The sequence below is a fragment of the Neodiprion fabricii genome, chromosome 5 (assembly GCF_021155785.1).
Source record: "Neodiprion fabricii isolate iyNeoFabr1 chromosome 5, iyNeoFabr1.1, whole genome shotgun sequence".
NCBI lineage: Eukaryota > Metazoa > Arthropoda > Insecta > Hymenoptera > Diprionidae > Neodiprion > Neodiprion fabricii.
The window spans coordinates 29,656,523-29,673,909 of record NC_060243.1 but is presented as its reverse complement, the minus strand read 5'-3'; the positions used below and the strand labels follow the sequence as shown (position 1 = coordinate 29,673,909).

Genomic DNA, 17,387 nt, shown 5'->3' with positions numbered 1-17,387 from the left:
ACCTCGGTAACCCTTTCTGCTTTGTGTAATGCAATAAAAAAAAAATGCATCGCGATATTTGCACATAACGTGATTTCAAAATAAAACGTTTCAACGATTCCGTCAACTTGCATGCGTGTAGAAAACAACGACGATCGTCTATTTTCCTAACGGAACGATATTTGAATCGGGAATTATGGTGAGAGCAATAAACGAGGACGTGAAGGCGCGAAGTCAATTTCCGGTCAAGGTTACGTGGCGGTATGCTACTATTTAGGAAGAATGAGTGTCACGTAGTTGTTAAACACCCTATTGAACTTTGCTTCGTCTCGTCAACGATTCTCCGTAAGTTATAATATACTATAAAAATCCATAAACATATTCATACGTACATTCACATATATATATATATACACATACAAGGGACGTGGCTAATAATTTTTATGTTATAGATAATTTATCGACAATATTTCGTGCCCGTGGTGAATTAATAAAATCTCATACATCTAAACCGTTTGCTCAAAAAATTGCGTCTGTATTCATGCGGGGTTTTTTCCTTTCGGTGTAATTTTTTTTTGTCAATTTCTTTTTCACGCGGTAAAAAATATGCCGCCCGAATATGATTTTTTTAAAACGTCACGATTCCTACGACTGGGTTTTACGATTTTGAACACTGTATTATCCAGATGTATACTTGTCGCTTGTTTATACATACCACGAAAAATCTAATTAGTATTAATTAATCATAAGTATATCCGTACAGTATACTCCGTTTATCGTTAATTATAATAGTTGTACTGCGAGGTAAGGAAACGAGAGAGGAAAAAAAAAATAAAAAAAACAATGCTCATTCAAATGACGTAAAATTGTAACACGCGTCAAACGACGCGGCTAAATATTTGCAAAGTTTATTCCAATAATAAAAAACTAAACATATTTACCATTATCAGAATTGAATCAAAATTCGTATCAACTCAGTGGCGGAAATTTTTATAACATCCGCACGATTTCGAAGTAATATTACAAGAAACAATTTTTTTTTATCGTTCTCTTTCAACGATAGTCCGATCTTTTTTTTTTTCTTCCCCTCTCATACGGCGGACCAGCAAAACCGACGTCATCCATTTCAGGAATCAGTCCCGAGAGCTGATTTCTTTCGGATAAACATTTTTCTGTTTACCAAATTTCAGCGGAGACGAAAAAAAATAAAGTAAAACAGGAATGCCAAAACATGTGGGCAAAAATGAAGAAAAAAATCAAAGGGGGGAAAAAAAAATAAAAAAAAAAAAAAACAAACAAAACGACCAATGCATTAAGAAATGTAATAATAACAACAATAATAGTAACAAATTGTGTAGAAGAATGATAAACGAGAGGGGAGATAGCGTTTGTATATTAGCAATTAGATTGAATCTGATGTAATAGCGAAGAGTAATCGAGCTTAATTGTCCGAGACGCATGCAATGATAAGAAGATATTGTAACAATATCGCGGGAACTATACAACTTGACAGTTTTACGCACGTTTTATTATGTCACCTCGATAAATAAATCGTTCTCATTTTTCGTTTCCCTGTATTCTCGCTTGCATTAACGTCATTGTCGTCGTTTTTGCAAAGTTAGAATTTCGCGCACTACCAAGCTTGTGAAAAAATTCCGCCTAGTCAGTCGATCGTTCGTGTGTAAGTAAACAAATATGAAAGAAAGTTGGGAAAACGGAGTGAATTTTCACAAAAATCTTGGGGATTTATCTCGTGCATAAAAAAAAAAAATATATATATCGCTCTTTCCAAAGCTATCCGCAATATTTCTTATTTTTTAAATACCTACCTACAAAATTCAAGAATCCTTGATTTTACCGCCAATGAAACGCTGCCAACGAGTGATAACGATTTGTGGGGGGAAAAGAAAGATGACGCAATGTTGATTTAATTGGTACACCCACACGCCGCGATTAATTCTTATCAAAATCTTACAATTTAATTGCACCACTGCTGTCAATCCGCGAAATTTTTGGTTCGGCGATAAAAGCTGAGGGTATAATAATAATATACACAATATGAAAGATTGCTACAAGCGATTTTATCTACTCTTACGGTTTCCTATCACGTGCACTGCGCGAAGAGTGGGACGTTAAAAAACGAGGGATTTTCGAATTGCGAAATATGAGAAAATCTCGACGAAAGGAATGGAATTTTATTGAATTGAACGGCTGAATTGTATTTCACCGGTTATTCTATTTATCAATTCCTTTATACACGAATTTGACATTTCTACATTTTGAGTTTTAATAATATATACATTGCCTAGCAAAAGTTTGGGTACCTACACCAGTCGAAATTTCTTACCGCATTAAAAGTTAGATAGTGTTTTAGAAACTTTCTAAAAAAATGGAAATGTAGATTTTGATATCCTTTTTAAGTTTACCATAGAAAAAACCGATTCAAAATTTTTCCACAAGCTGTGGAGTTAATTTTCGGTAGCTAAAAAATAGCCGAAAAACGGCCTCGTAAAATCGTTAAAAAAATTTTTCAAAACTATGTACTTGGGCCAAAAAAGAACGCAAGGAATTTTCTAAAAAGACAAAATTGTCGTCTTTAAAACGCCGTTTGGAAAATTTGATTACCTTAATTTTTGAGTCCGCTGTCTAACTTTCAGTGAACTCCGGTCTCTTTTTCCGCATTTTGGAATTCTACAAAATGAAATTATCGTCATACTTGCGACCCTTAAATTTTCCAATCTTCGTACCAAATTTTGATCCCTACAAAAAAAAAGAGCACCGTAAAAGCTTCTGCAAATGTCAAGTATAAAAAAAAAATACCTCCGAGAAATCTGTGCGAAGGTTCGTAAGTTTATTCACGCCTGTTCTACACAAGGCAATAAACAGCGGACGATGAACGTTGGTTAAATTTACAATTAGAACAAGTAGCCACCGCAGCCAGTCGCAATTGCATTTATTACCAATCATCTGTCTCATTGAATAAAAGCGTCTAAAGCCGTCTGCCCTCGTCGAGACGAGTGTTACAACACTCGAATGCGGCACGTCTGGACGGTTTATAAAACCGATTAGTGCTGAACATGACCAGCTTAAGGCTCAATGACATGCGGGAGGAGAAAAAGTTGAAACGAAATTTAAGCGGCTTGGTTGCGACGGGTGTTTAAATGAGGAAAAAAAAAAGTTACACCGCGATTAAAGTCTTTCGTGATTACTTACACTTTACAGAGCGATTACAAGAGATTGCTTGAAAAATAAATTTCACTTTGATTGAATCATTTCTCATGATTTCTCATCATTAAAAAGAGATTTCTGTAATCCTTAATCATTTCTCACGACTATCAACGATTACTAATGCGGAATTTTATTTTAATATCAATGATTTCAGTCTGTTTTCAAAGATTGGGAAATCGTTTCGAATTTTTAATGAATTTCAGTTCGATCGAGTGATTTCTCATGATTGAAAGAAGATTTCTGCAATCCTGAATGATTTCTCACGACTGTCAACGATTACTGACGTAGAATTTCAATTTAATATTAATGATTTCAAGTCTGATTTCGGAGACTAAGAAATCGTTTCGAATCATGAATGAATTTCACTTTGATTGAACGATTTCTCATGATTTCTCATGATTTCTCATGATTTCTCACGTTTAAAAAGAGATTTCTGTAATCCTTAATCATTTCTCACGACTATCAACGATTACTGATGCGGAATTTTATTTTAATATCAATGATTTCAGTCTGTTTTCAAAGATTGGGAAATCGTTTCGAATTTTTAATGAATTTCACTTCGATCGAGTGATTTCTAATGATTGAAAGAAGATTTCTGCAATCCTGAATGATTTCTCACGACTGTCAACGATTACTGACGTAGAATTTCAATTTAATATTAATGATTTCAAGTCTGATTTCAGAGACTAAGAAATCGTTTCGAATCATGAATGAATTTCACTTTGATTGGACGATTTCTCATGATTTCTCATGATTTCTCATGATTTCTTACGTTTAAAAAGAGATTTCTGCTATCCTAAATAACTTATCATTGCTAACAACGATTACTGATGCAGAAATTTATTTTAATATCAATGATTTCAGTCTGTTTTCAAAGATTGGGAAATCGTTTCGAATTTTTAATGAATTTCACTTCGATCGAGTGATTTCTAATGATTGAAAGAAGATTTCTGCAATCCTGAATGATTTCTCACGACTGTCAATGATTACTGATGTAGAATTTCAATTTAATATTAATGATTTCAAGTCTGATTTCAGAGACTAAGAAATCGTTTCGAATGATGAATGAATTTCACTTTGATTGGACGATTTCTCATGATTTCTCATGATTTTTCATGATTTCTCATGATTTCCTATGATTTCTCATGATTTCTCACGTTTAAAAAGAGATTTCTGCTATCTTAAATAACTTATCATTACTAACAACGATTACTGATGCAGAATTTTATTTTAATATTAACGATTACGAAACCATTTCAAACGATAGTGACACTATGATTACTTGAGAGGAAGCCCGTCGTTTGATTCGTCAATAATTGACATGTTTTATTAATGTTATTAACAGACGGTTGTACACTGAACATTTATCGAATTATTGTATTCGTGAACGACCAAGATCCGTATAAGAATATAGGAATTGAAAATACTGGAATTGCAAAGAAAAGCTCAGATATCCAAGCTTCGTTTCGAATCGCTTCAAAGTTGTTGAGAAATCTAATAGATTCGTTGAAAATAGTCTTCCGAATGAAAAAGCCATTGTGGAGTGAAATGGAACAAATCTTGTACTAGACTTTTTACCAATTTTGAATCGATTTAAAACGTAACATTGATGTCTGAAATTTTTTTTTCAAATACCAGTACTTACCGTCTTTACATTTTTAAAGAGTATAATACTAATTGTAAATGTACGACTATCTTGTAATAAAATTGATATTGTCGATTTTTAGTCAACGAACCTCCGTAATTTAAACGAAAACATATAAAACTCAGTTCGTACAATACGATTAAAAGTCAAATTTCGGTAAGACAAGGTATCGACAATTCAAAGAGCAGACGAAGCCGAGACGAAAAAGGAGGAGGTCGAGGAGGTTGAGGCAGGAAATTAAAACTCGTACGTTGATTCTTAAATTGATCCTCGTACTGACCGCGCGGTCATTTTCCAATCAACGTACTACTTTCATCCTGCATTTCATCCGTTTAATCAAACATTTGCCACTGCGACGAACGTTGCTGTAATTTAAAAGTGCACTAAAAATCACTCTGGAATTCCGTTGGACAAAGCATGCGAGGATGAAAAGGTTATCAAACTGATCGTCGCAAAAATAAAAATACAAAAAAGAAAAAAACATATCAACGCGGACACCGGCAATAAAATTTTTCACACTCGTTTCAAAGCGTTATTCGAGTTACAAGATGAGTTTTACACGCGTGAGATTTTCCATAAAAATTGCCAACCAAAAAACTAATCCCCCTAATTTCACAGTAAATTTCTCGTACATCGATTCTTTGTGCAATTTTATTTTTTCAATTTTTTTTTCCCTCGAGTTAAAATTTTAAAAGCCTATTTTGTAAAATTTTAATCAAACCAAACAGAAGCTTGTCAAAGTACAAATAAATTATTACAATTACTCCTATTTGTCCCAGTATTTATACGAGTCGACTACAATACATTATGTATTTCATTCGATTCAAATTAGCCTTATTTGAATCCTATAAATTTTTAATACATTCAATCGAATATTCACTTTCACAGACAAAAATACCTACACAGCGGGTCAGTGTCCGAATAATTGGCATCTTTTATTCTCTCCCTCTTTCTTTCTCTTCCATATATTTTTTTTTTTTTTTTTAGCCTTTCTTCGTTCAAATTTATCGCACGAATAAAATGATGAAATCGTTGATGAGAATTTTGAAAATTGCGAACTTTTTACGAAAGGATAAAATAATTTGAACAAGAACAAAAAAAGAGAAAGAAAAACGACGTAGCATAAAATTAAGAATAAGAAATCGCAAAAGTTTTCTTCCCTAAGAAAGTTTCGTAGTTTGGAAGATAATTTCGCGAAGAAGAGGAAGAAAAATTAAAAGGAGGAAGATCTTGAATAAATATATATATATGTGGGTAATTCCATGTCAACACGACCAATGATTTTTCCTCGCCATTTTCGATTCGCTACATGATTTTGACGATTTTTTCTTCCTTTTTTTCTTTCTTTTTTAGCACTTTTAAAATTTTCAAAAAATTACCAACAAGTCTGTTTTCAATTCTTAATTTTTTAACGCAAGGGCGCAGAATGTTTGGCAATTTTTTGAAAGGTTTCGAAACGTTGGAACACGTCGTTGCGTTTGTTGAAAATGTTAAATGTACTGAAAAATAAATAAATATCCGGATGAAAAATAGGATTTGGGAGAATTTAAAAAAATTTTATAACAATGGCCAATTTTTAGATGGGTTTTTCAATAATCATAGAAAATTAACGATTTAACGGAAAAATTAGAAAAAATTCAGAATTGCTTTTTCGATACCGTGAAAACGGTACGGAATTCCCCATATACACGTATATTGTATACATAGGAAAGCGTATCAATCCCGAATACTTGGTGGATCGAATCAACGTAGGAGCAGCGAAGTGACCGGGAATTGGGGATCAAGGATCGAGGATCTGATTGGTGTCAACGGATTAGATCTTGGACTGGGATGTAGCAAATGAAAAGCAACATGTTTGGAGCACGTGCTCCGGGAGCTGATAGCGTCGTACTCGTTAACCAATCCGGACTAACTTTGTTCCCGGGGCAAAGGGCGCCTCTCAACGCATTCGTTACATCTCGCATTATATACATAGATCATGAGCTTCGGTTTCAGTCCTCAGTGTAGTTTCGAGTTACATGCGAAAGCGGACGGTTCTAAAGAGCCGTGAAAAGCGTTCGCAAGCATCGACCGAGCCGTAATACGTATACAGCGTAATAAATAAATAAATAAATATATAAATAATTAGCAAACGACGACTGGCTAGAGTAAAAAATTCATCGATGATAACTAAATTTTTCTTAAACGTTAATAAAGAACCTCGTTTCTACTCCCGTCAAATTAATTCACTCGTATTACGGGAGTATTTCAATCCCAGTTAAAATAAGACGTATGTACACGCGTAACAACTGCTGTTAAAAACGGTTCTTCGTATACAATCATCGCGAACTAGCGTTGCAAGACAGTGAATGTTTTTTTTTTTTTTTTTTTATTTCTCTCTTCCCCCTCAACCCAAATAGATAATTCCTCTCTTCTGTTTTATATTCAACCGCGGGGATTTAAACTCGGCGATAAATAAAAAATTTGGCAAGAAAAGAGAAAGAAGAAAGGAGACAGAGCGAGAGAACGAGAGAGAGAGAGAGAGAGAGTTAAAGTTGAAAGGTAAAAGGAATACTTGGGGTGAAAAATGCGGTTGCTTTGGCTAATCGGTCTCCTGATCCTAACGAGCCTTGAAGAGAGCTTTTCGGATCCTTCGAACGCGTTTAAAATGGTCTGGTCACACCTTTACCCTGACTCATCGAGCGCCGACAGCAAGATACCGGAATGCACAGGCTGTGCCCAGAACCGGATATCGTCGAACGACCCGATACTCACGGAATTCCGTGTAGAGTACGTCAAGCAACAGATACTGAAGAAGCTGAGACTGTCAAAACCACCCGAGGTGTCGATGTCGCTTTCCACTCTACCGAAACCATTGATAAACGGAAACGTCCTTGAACTCAGACCCGGCATGCCTTCGGGACCGGAAAAACAAGTGGAAAGTTTCTACGGAAAAACCGACCAGCTAGTTGTCTTTCCGAAAGAAGGTACGTACGCGGATCGTCCAAGTTAAATTTTAACCCTTTCGGTCACAACGGGATGCTCAGCGTCCCGTATCGAAAATTTCCATGTCCCAAGCCCCATTGCAGTTTATTTAAAACTGGAGATGAACTTTGTTACTTCGCATAACCCCAAAAACCCCAGAATCATCGAATTTTTACAGTTTTTTCGACTTTACATCCGCCATATTGGAGCCGCGCCATCTTGGATTTAGAAACTATCAAATTCCGACTTGATATTCGTTATCATCGACCCCAAAAACCCGCGAGTAACAAAATTCGGGGCAAAATATTGACTTGAAAGATGTGCGACTGAAATGTTTCAACGCCATTTGTACATAAGAAAAAAAAAATTTTCTCTTTCAAATTTCATGTTATTTCAAGCACCAAAAATATTCACAACGAATATCAGAAATACGTTACATACTTGTGTGAATTATTTTTGATATTACCATCTGTTGGATCAAAAAATAATTTAGGTTAAAAGAGTTTCTAACAATGAAAGATCAGGAGTCGAATTCCCTCGCGAGAATCGTGCGACGCCTAGCGGTGAATTTTGAACTATCGGGTATTTCTACGGTTCTTCAAGTTTATCCAAGCATGATTCAGGCTACCAACAATCGTGTACAAAGTTGATGAATCGTTGTTGAAAATTATAGTGAAATATAATTAGCGACAATGAAAAATTACCATGACCGAAAATCGATTGAAACAAGCTGCTGATAAAGATTTGACCCCTCCTTTTTTTTTTTTTTTTTTTTTTGCACGGTAATTAGGAAAATAGTTGCAATAAACGAACGGCTGATGCAACAAAAATTCCGTTCGCAAATAAATGTGTACACATGTATAAAGAATGATCCAAGTTGAATCACTCGAGTGTTTTGACTGAATTCTTTTTCTTATTTCTCTCTCTTTAAATGTCGGCGTGGTTTGTAAAAATAATCAACACTGACCTGTAAAAGTACACGAGTTTGAAACATGAACATGCGCGGTGAAGCTTGACGAAAAAGAAAAAAAGAAGGAAAAGAGAGTAACAAAAAAAAAAAAAAAAACCACCTAATCACTGTAGTAGCGGGTGTATTTTAATTCAAACGTGTATAATTTATAACCAACTGTAATTTCTTTCTGCGTCGTAGTGTATTATAAGTCATTTCGAAGTCTCGTGGTCAATGCTCGATAACAAACACGCGTCTCTAAAGCGGAGCGGCGAATTAATTGAAGAAAACGCGACATTTCGAATTATTATATTTAATTGGCACGAACGATATATTGATTATGCGTACATTCGTATGCATTTGCATTTACACACGTATCATTCTATACATAGTATACCGCATGTACACCGATTAATTTAATTATGCGAATTAACATCGCGTGGATAATATGGTTTTAGACTTTGAGATGGTTGAATTTCAAAGTCGAATTATCCCTCGACTACTCAGCTAATGAGATACGGTTTACCGTTTGATAAATAAAATAAATAAAATACAAAAAAAAACAAAACATTAATAATAAAACGCAATCTCAAGCAGGTACGCGTAATTGTCGCGTTAATTATGCAATTGGTGAATTTTCATCAAATATTCCGCACTCCCCGTCACGTTTGTCCGCGTTGCCGTTTTTTCGTCGGTGTTAATCTTCGATTACAAAAGAATGCAAGATTAAAAAAGAGAATGGCCCAGAAAGGATTTCGTATCGTAGCGATAAATGGCTAAAAATATTTATTTTATATCAATGAGAAAGCATTCAAACGGATTGTGGACGAAAAGAATTCTTCGAAATTTCGCGTGATTAAAGTAGAAGATCGTAATTATTCCGTAATACCGTATTACAGTAAACGTGTCTCCGTATATTAGAAACTAAACAAACACGTCCAACAATCGTCGATGCAACAAAACGACGGCGAAACGTATAAATTTTAGAAACATGCGTGGTAATTTTATACAAAATAACAATCGCCAGAAGGGCTGAACGACGATAACGGTAAAAAACGAGAAGGAGAATAAAGTGAAAAAATTTCTTATTCTTATTTCAGACGGAGAAAATGCCGAGAATTGCGAACTCCACACGAACTACTTGTCAGGCATATACGTGGCGGATTGTTTTAAATTTTATTTACCAAACGAAATGCAATTCGTCGGCGTAACATCGGCGGAACTTTGGTTTTACAAGGAAGCGGACGAGAACGACATAGTAAATCAGACCTTCGTTATATCCGAACTAGACCACTGGGACCAGAGACGCAGTTTTCAGAAGAACAGCATCATGGCGATATTCGAAACGTCGGTCGAAGGTGAGAAATATTACATTCATTTTACTATGTGATTTAAAATTGATTATTATAAATAAAATTTCGAATATAAACGTGTACGAAAAACGATCGATAATTCTCAAAAATTGATGACCCAAGACAAAAAAAAAAGAAAAATGATCGCAAAACGTGAAAAGAAAAGTCGAGGGATCTTCGATTCGACCGTCTATGTTTGCAGGTAGGTCACGAACTCGTTCGAACTACTGCAATAAATACTGCGATACATGTGTGACGAAAAATTATAATATACCAATGATTCATCCATGGAACAGAGTCCGTGTCAACCGACGATACGAGCGTACATACATACGCTTGAAGTTGGCGCAAGGCAAACCAAGTTGAAGTTGGTAACGTTATCGTAACGAAACATTTGTAGAAAACCAAAACCAAAAAAAAAAAATCACTATCTTCTCGGTTTTTACAATAATTTGCAAGGAACTAAGACATTGCAAAATATGCGACCACGTTCCGTTTTATCAAGATTTACCGAATTTCAAACGGTTCCAAAATTGCAAAACAACGATTATCCCTCAGCGTGGAATCGTTTCGATAAAGTTACAGACTTCGATATGATAAAATCTGGGCATAATTCGTTTCAATCTAAATCAAAGCCATGACGTTTCTCCTTCGTAAAGTTTTCAATATCGCGACGTAGGCTTTAGCTTATCTCGTATTATAATATCGCTCATTGCCACGGTAATAAAACCCAGGAATTATGATAGAAACAAATACAGGTTTAGCCTGTCGTTCAAAGCTCGTTTTGCATCACTTTCTCTCTCTCTCTCTCTCACTCTCTTTCACTCCTCCTCCTTCGGACAGATAAACCAATAATCAGCAAACAATCCATGCGATCCGACGAACTTTCCTCAATTTCAAAACACTCCCTCCACCTCTCCATTTTAGCGACACGAAAAGCTTTTAACCTTTGGTGAACAATTACACGATACGCGGGGGAGGGGGGGGGGGGGATGTTGCGGTTCCGAAATGGTTTTACGTGCATTAGAGCTTCCGTATATAAAAGCAGAGGGCTTTTGTTCGCCGTTTCGTGTTCGCTTACAGTCCCGCACAACCAGTACGTCCCGGAATCACCTACGGGATGTAGGTATTGGATGCCTTTTACGCATCGTTATTTTTTTTTTTTTTTTTTTTTCAATTCCATTCATTTTCAAAAAACGATCGAAGCTCTTCTGTAAAGTTTATAATAACAGATACATATGTATATATATATATATACGACGACGTTCGAGAGCTTCAAATTCTGTTCCCATTGGTAATAAACACGTACGAACGTACACGCACACACACGCACGCGCACTCTGAATATATATGTATGCATATGTGTGAGTGGGTATAATCAAATGACGATAAAGAGGAGGTCGATTATTCTTCTTGTTTTACACACGATATATATGTATAAATGTATAAAATACATACTATACAATAACGCATCGTGAATTGTAATACCAGAAAAACAATTCTTGTCACGGTGTCCACAAGAGCACAAGTGTCATTGAAAAAGATTGTTACCTCTATATCAGAGGTCTCGCGGCCTGTATGGTACAAAGTTTATAACAATAAATATTGCTCGTAATTTACAATCTTGTTTCGAAGTCGATCCCTAAAAGTATTTCACATCTCAAGCATCTCTCTCTCTCTCTCTCTCTCTCTTTCTCTCTTTCTCTCTCTCTCTCGGCGTTCGAACTTTTATGGATTATACGTAGGTATACGGATTGGATGAACGCAAGGAGATAATCACAGAGACACAATAAAGACTTCGATGTACTCATCGAGCAATGATCTCATCAAATTACACCAAAATTACTTTTCCTCGCTCCTTGCCTTGCTTAGTTTGTTAAAACCTGTTCAATACTCACTCCAACGTTTCGTGGTCACCCTGCGACGGTTCGGTCCTTGGAGTCAAAAGTTATCCGCACGCAGCCACGTCCGGTTCAAACTTAAGCAATTGCTGTCCCATCCGGTGAGGGTAGAAGCTTGGATATCCATCGTCGCACACTCTTCGAATGGGTTTGTGTGTTCGAGGTCGGAAGGCTTCGGGGTGTGGACTGTTAGAGCAGTCCTCAAAGGCCTGGCACTGAACAAGTGCCACAAGCATCGGGAGATCTTCCTGAAAATCTTACCAACAAGGAAGGTATCCCAGATCGATTTCTTCTCTATCATGTTACAGTAGACTAAAAACTATGCGAAACGTATATTTTTTTTACCCGCCATCAAACACTTCAAGGGTGCGAAACCACCCTCCAACGTAAGGTGTGTGAAGTTGGGATTTGGCAAGAACATAATGTTTCTCAACCAATCCAATAACGAGAAATGAAGAATGTAATTTTCTCAACGAAAAAGAAAAGCAAATGCCAAATCGCCCCGTGACGTGCCTTCTTACTTCGGAGGGTGGTTTCACCCACTCAAAGTGTTTCATGGCTGGTATAAAAAAATAAGTTACGCCTAGTTTTCAGTCTACTATAACGTGTTGAAAAAAAAATCACATCGGAGATATCGATCTGGGATATCTTCCTTGTGAGAGCAAATCGATTGATCGACTGATTCAGTTTCGGATGGTTGGGTAAAGTGGTCCATAAAGTGCCACGACCATCATCGGAAGACCTCCTCGCGTATCTTACTAATGGGCTAATGGTTGAACGACTGATTTTGTTTCAGAGGGTTGGGTGAAGACGGACGTCGGTTACGCGGTGAAGAAATGGGTCGAGGAACAGAGTCTGAACCACAGTCTTCAGATAGCCTGCAGTACCTGTTCGATAGATCGCGATTCGCCCTTGGTCTCGATCGAGCAAACGCTCAAACCATTCCTGGTGATTCACACCTCGCCGTTGCCGCAAAAAAATCGACCTAAAAGGAACTCGAACTGCTCACCGGAGATGAAGGAGTGCTGCAGAGACGAACTCTACATCAGCTTCGATGAAATCGGATGGAGCGACTGGATTCTTCATCCGCCTGGATACCACGCTTACTTTTGTCGCGGTTCCTGCTCCTCCGTTGCATCTTTGACCGTCAACGGATCCCCGCACAGCAACGTCATTAGAGTGAGTGATTGACGAACCGACGTTTTCGCAAGCACTGACGATCAAACTGGCATGTTCGAATAGTTTTTATCGATCCTTCAAAGTCCTGCAGGACAAAAATCGGGGCTGTCCTTCGCTTGAAAAGCTGTCTATAGCCAATAAAACTCTAATTTAATGCCGCCAGTGTCAGATTTCTAGAAATTACTCCTGGGAACTGAAAGAATCCAATCAACATCTTCTCTATCTTTCTTTTTCCTCTGTTTCGATTTCATTTTTCAACGAGCCATTTTGTTCGGAAGACAAAATTCTTGGCCTATTTTCGTTACGTTGATATCGTTAAATATTTAATATTCTCTCTTAGAGAAAAGTAAAATCTCTTACGATGAATTTCGATGAAACAGACTTCCAAACTAAACACAGTCCACTCAGAAGCAAAATTGAACAAGTTTACCAGATTTTTTTCATCAAATTACAAAGGGATTTAGAATTGAAAAAAAAAAAATCAATATCGAAGCTCTCTGAAATTTTCTTTTGAAAGCCCGTGAAGTCTATTGTAATCTTTCGAAATCATCTGAAATCTTTTGAAATCCCTAAAATTTTCCTTTACAAAAATCCTTTGAAATCCCGCAAAGTCTATTGTAATCATTTGAAATCCTCTCTAATCATTTGAAATCTTTTAAAATCCATTGAAATCTTTTGAAATCCTAGTAATCTTGAAATCGGATGTACGTCAAATCGACGAGTGATTAACCCCACGATAAAAACTCAACGCGCGACGTAATTTTTCGTAATGAAAATAAGCATTCTTGAAAGCAAAACGACTATCTAGCAGCTTCGTAATGACTCTCAGGAGTTTAATTTACAAAGTAAACTCATAGAATTTGTAAACTCTGCGTATGCAATAACGTCGCAAACTTCATCCTCGTACTATATACCATTTTCTGAATTCGAAAAGCCAAAAAAAAAGCCAGGCTTTCGGTTCCGATACTTAGAACGTGATTTCGTCTCGGCATCCGAGAGAATTTACAGAAATACGGCAAAAAATTTCATTTCACGATGTTATCGCAAAAATACGACGTTTTCATTCATCATTTGTTTCTTTTCTCTCTACCCTTCGCAGAAGTACCTCACGAAACATGGAAACGGACTTCGTAGGGAGAACGAGATCGCTCCGTGCTGTTCGCCAACCCAATTGTCGCCGATACAACTATTCTTCGTAGATTCGAACAACACGCTGGCGCGAAAAACGTTACCGAATATGGTCGTAGAGGCCTGCGGATGTATGTAGACAAATCCGCACGCCATGTATCTAGTCCGAATTCAGCAGGAAAATATTCGAACAACCCTTCATTGACAAAACGCCGTCGGACGGTAGTCTAAATGAAAAAAAAAAAAAAAAAAAAAATACACACGAGTAAGTTTTTTTTACAATAAGACACGCGAACATTGAGCACCATGACGATGTACACCAGATTACATAAAAAAAAAAATATATATATGTATACGTGTTTTTTTTTTTTTTAATTCAAGTCTAAAATATCGTGCCAAATGAGGAAAAAAGATTTTGCCCAAGTTTCAACTTTGAATATTTAATATTTAGAGGTGTCTCATCGCGATTTTTTATTTCCCATTTACATAACATTGGAATAACGTTTTCGACTTGAATTTTGAAAAAAACCGAAAAATAGCCGTTTTTTTTTTTTTTAGATACAGTCTACTGTATAAACATGAAATAATGATCTATACACTATACATATAAAGTAACGCATTGAATAATAATGTTAAATATGCCTTACGCATCGAAAAATCTCATTATCCCTGCGTTAATTGAGAACCTCTCAAGTTTTGCAAATTAGTAATTATTCTTTTTCCCCTTTATCTCCCTATCTATATTTTTTTTTGTTTTTCCACCTTTACGCATATTACTGTCGAATGAATTTAACATATTAATCAATATTCGCCCCGCTGCATATATATTATATACACACGCACACACACACGCACGCATATATACAAAACGACTGAGTCAATTCAATGCAAATCTCATGTTAATAGAATACATATAATTTATATCGCACGTTTTTCACCGTTACGAAATTAATTTTAGATGATTATTTATGACGGTTAACCAGAGTGGCAATTTTTACATTTCTTTTTTAATATTCCTATTGTAAACAAAACTTACGATGTACACACCGTCGGATAGCCGATATTAGAATATATTTTATGTATCATCAGTTATTATACGTATAATTATATAATGGCATCACATTGTCCAAGTCAGTATTCGCGCATCACCTCATACAAACAATAATATAAATATTATTATATAAAACTCGGGTCTTACGAATGAAATGCGTGAGATTCGAGAATGACGAGAGGAAAAAAAGAAACGTAATCGTATATTTCTATTTTTTCTTCATCTTTTATTACCTTCTAGTTAGAGCGACGAGTTGACGTTGCTGAGTTGTTGTTGTTGTTGTTATTATTATACGTCTGCCAAAAATTTACACCCAATCAAAATACGTTCCAATATTATATACCTATAATAATTTTATTTATCGTTAGAAGTTGAGACTTGACACGTAACGAAGGCATAAATCTCAAGGCCTGACACTAGCGAATGACACGTAGGGCATTTGACATTTGACCTACGCAAAACTTTACGATAGCATTTATTTATTCTAAGACATAGGGACTTTCATTATTTTTATCATTACTATATGCATTTAAAACATCTAATGTGTGCCATAGTTATAAACTAAGCCGAATCACACCTAAACGGGAAACTTATTATTATTGTTATTATTATTGTTATTATTATTATTATTATTATTTGTCATTATCATTGAATTTGTTCTAAAGGGAGACGGAAGAAAAAATTTTGTTTCGGTGATTCAAATACCTAATCAAATTAATGCGAGCGACGGAAAGAAAATATTAATACACAATTATAACAGCAAGCATGTTTTTCTTTATAAAATTCATATGCGATTGAAAGAACATTCACGTATGTATTTTACTATATGTTAATGATGATCTGTACCATCCGATGAAACCGCTCAAAGAGTCTGCCAAGTTTAGCTTTTTTTTTTTTTTATTTCGAAAGTATAAAAGAATCGCGTCTAACAATAAGTGCAACTTATTACTGACTTGGAAATTTACCGTCAAACATAACACGATCAATAGTACATATATATATATATATATATATATATATATAAATATACTAGGTATTTGAATTAATTACAATTTTCATTCTAAAATCGGTTTTAAGATTAATTTATTTTTAAAATATAAGAAATTATTTATAGTAATTGGCAGGATCAATCACGGGAGCGGTTATTATAACATTATATCATCGGAGGTACAGATCATTTATAATTTTTTATCACCGAATTTTGACGCGAAGTTGAAGAAGACAAGAGGTTGGATGAAAAAAAAAACAAAAAAGAAAGAAAAAAAGTGTTTCGATGGGAAAAAAAAATTGGACAAGAAAAGAAAAACAATATAATAAATGAAAACGATGCAATATGAAAATATAAAGGGATAAATGGCTGTAATTTATTATTCTTATCTAAATCCCTCATAACTGTACATACACGAATATCCTACGTAGTTTTATACCGACGATAACTTGGTGAGAATGATGGGATGTGTTTTTACGATTTGAAAATGGAACTGCGTGTTCATCACGTTATATCCGGAAATACGTAAAGAGATTGTACGGGAATGAAGAAAAAAAAAAAAAAAAAGAAACGTTTCTCAAACTATTCTAATACACATCTCGTTCCATTTTGTTTGTTGTAACGCATTACGTCGCAATTAATCCTCGAATTAATCAGGAATCGAGACTGGACGTCAACTTTGTGCTGCAAATATTTTGAAAAACTTTGAAGTACTTCATCTTTAGTTCCAATCGTTTCAAGAATGTTCCTATGACGAATCTTTTTTTGCTTAGTTGAGCACTTTCAAAATTATGATTTGAAAGTATTCAATGCCTCAGGATTTGAAAATATCCGAAAAATTCTGGAACACTTTTCTCTTTGCTAGAAGCACGTTGAATATAAGTCGAAGACTTAAATAAACCTATTTTATCAGTTTGTCCCAAGATTTGGAAGCGATAATTGAGTTTTAATTGAGACAAAATGCCGTTCCTCAACATCAGATTTGAATGTTCATCCTGTCGTGTTTGTATACCGTTTTGCAAA

At 35.5% G+C, this 17,387-nt stretch overlaps 1 protein-coding gene across 1 annotated transcript; it reads left to right on the top strand.

Moving 5' to 3' along the window:
* Positions 1–6,865: 6,865 nt before the first annotated feature.
* Positions 6,866–16,700, top strand: LOC124182400 (inhibin beta A chain-like). The gene is made up of 4 exons (XM_046569627.1): positions 6,866–7,818; positions 9,866–10,123; positions 12,815–13,197; positions 14,297–16,700. Exons 1-4 carry the CDS (start codon positions 7,419–7,421, stop codon positions 14,462–14,464), a joined length of 1,209 nt encoding a protein of 402 aa, XP_046425583.1. The 5' UTR covers positions 6,866–7,418; the 3' UTR covers positions 14,465–16,700.
* Positions 16,701–17,387: the final 687 nt, after the last annotated feature.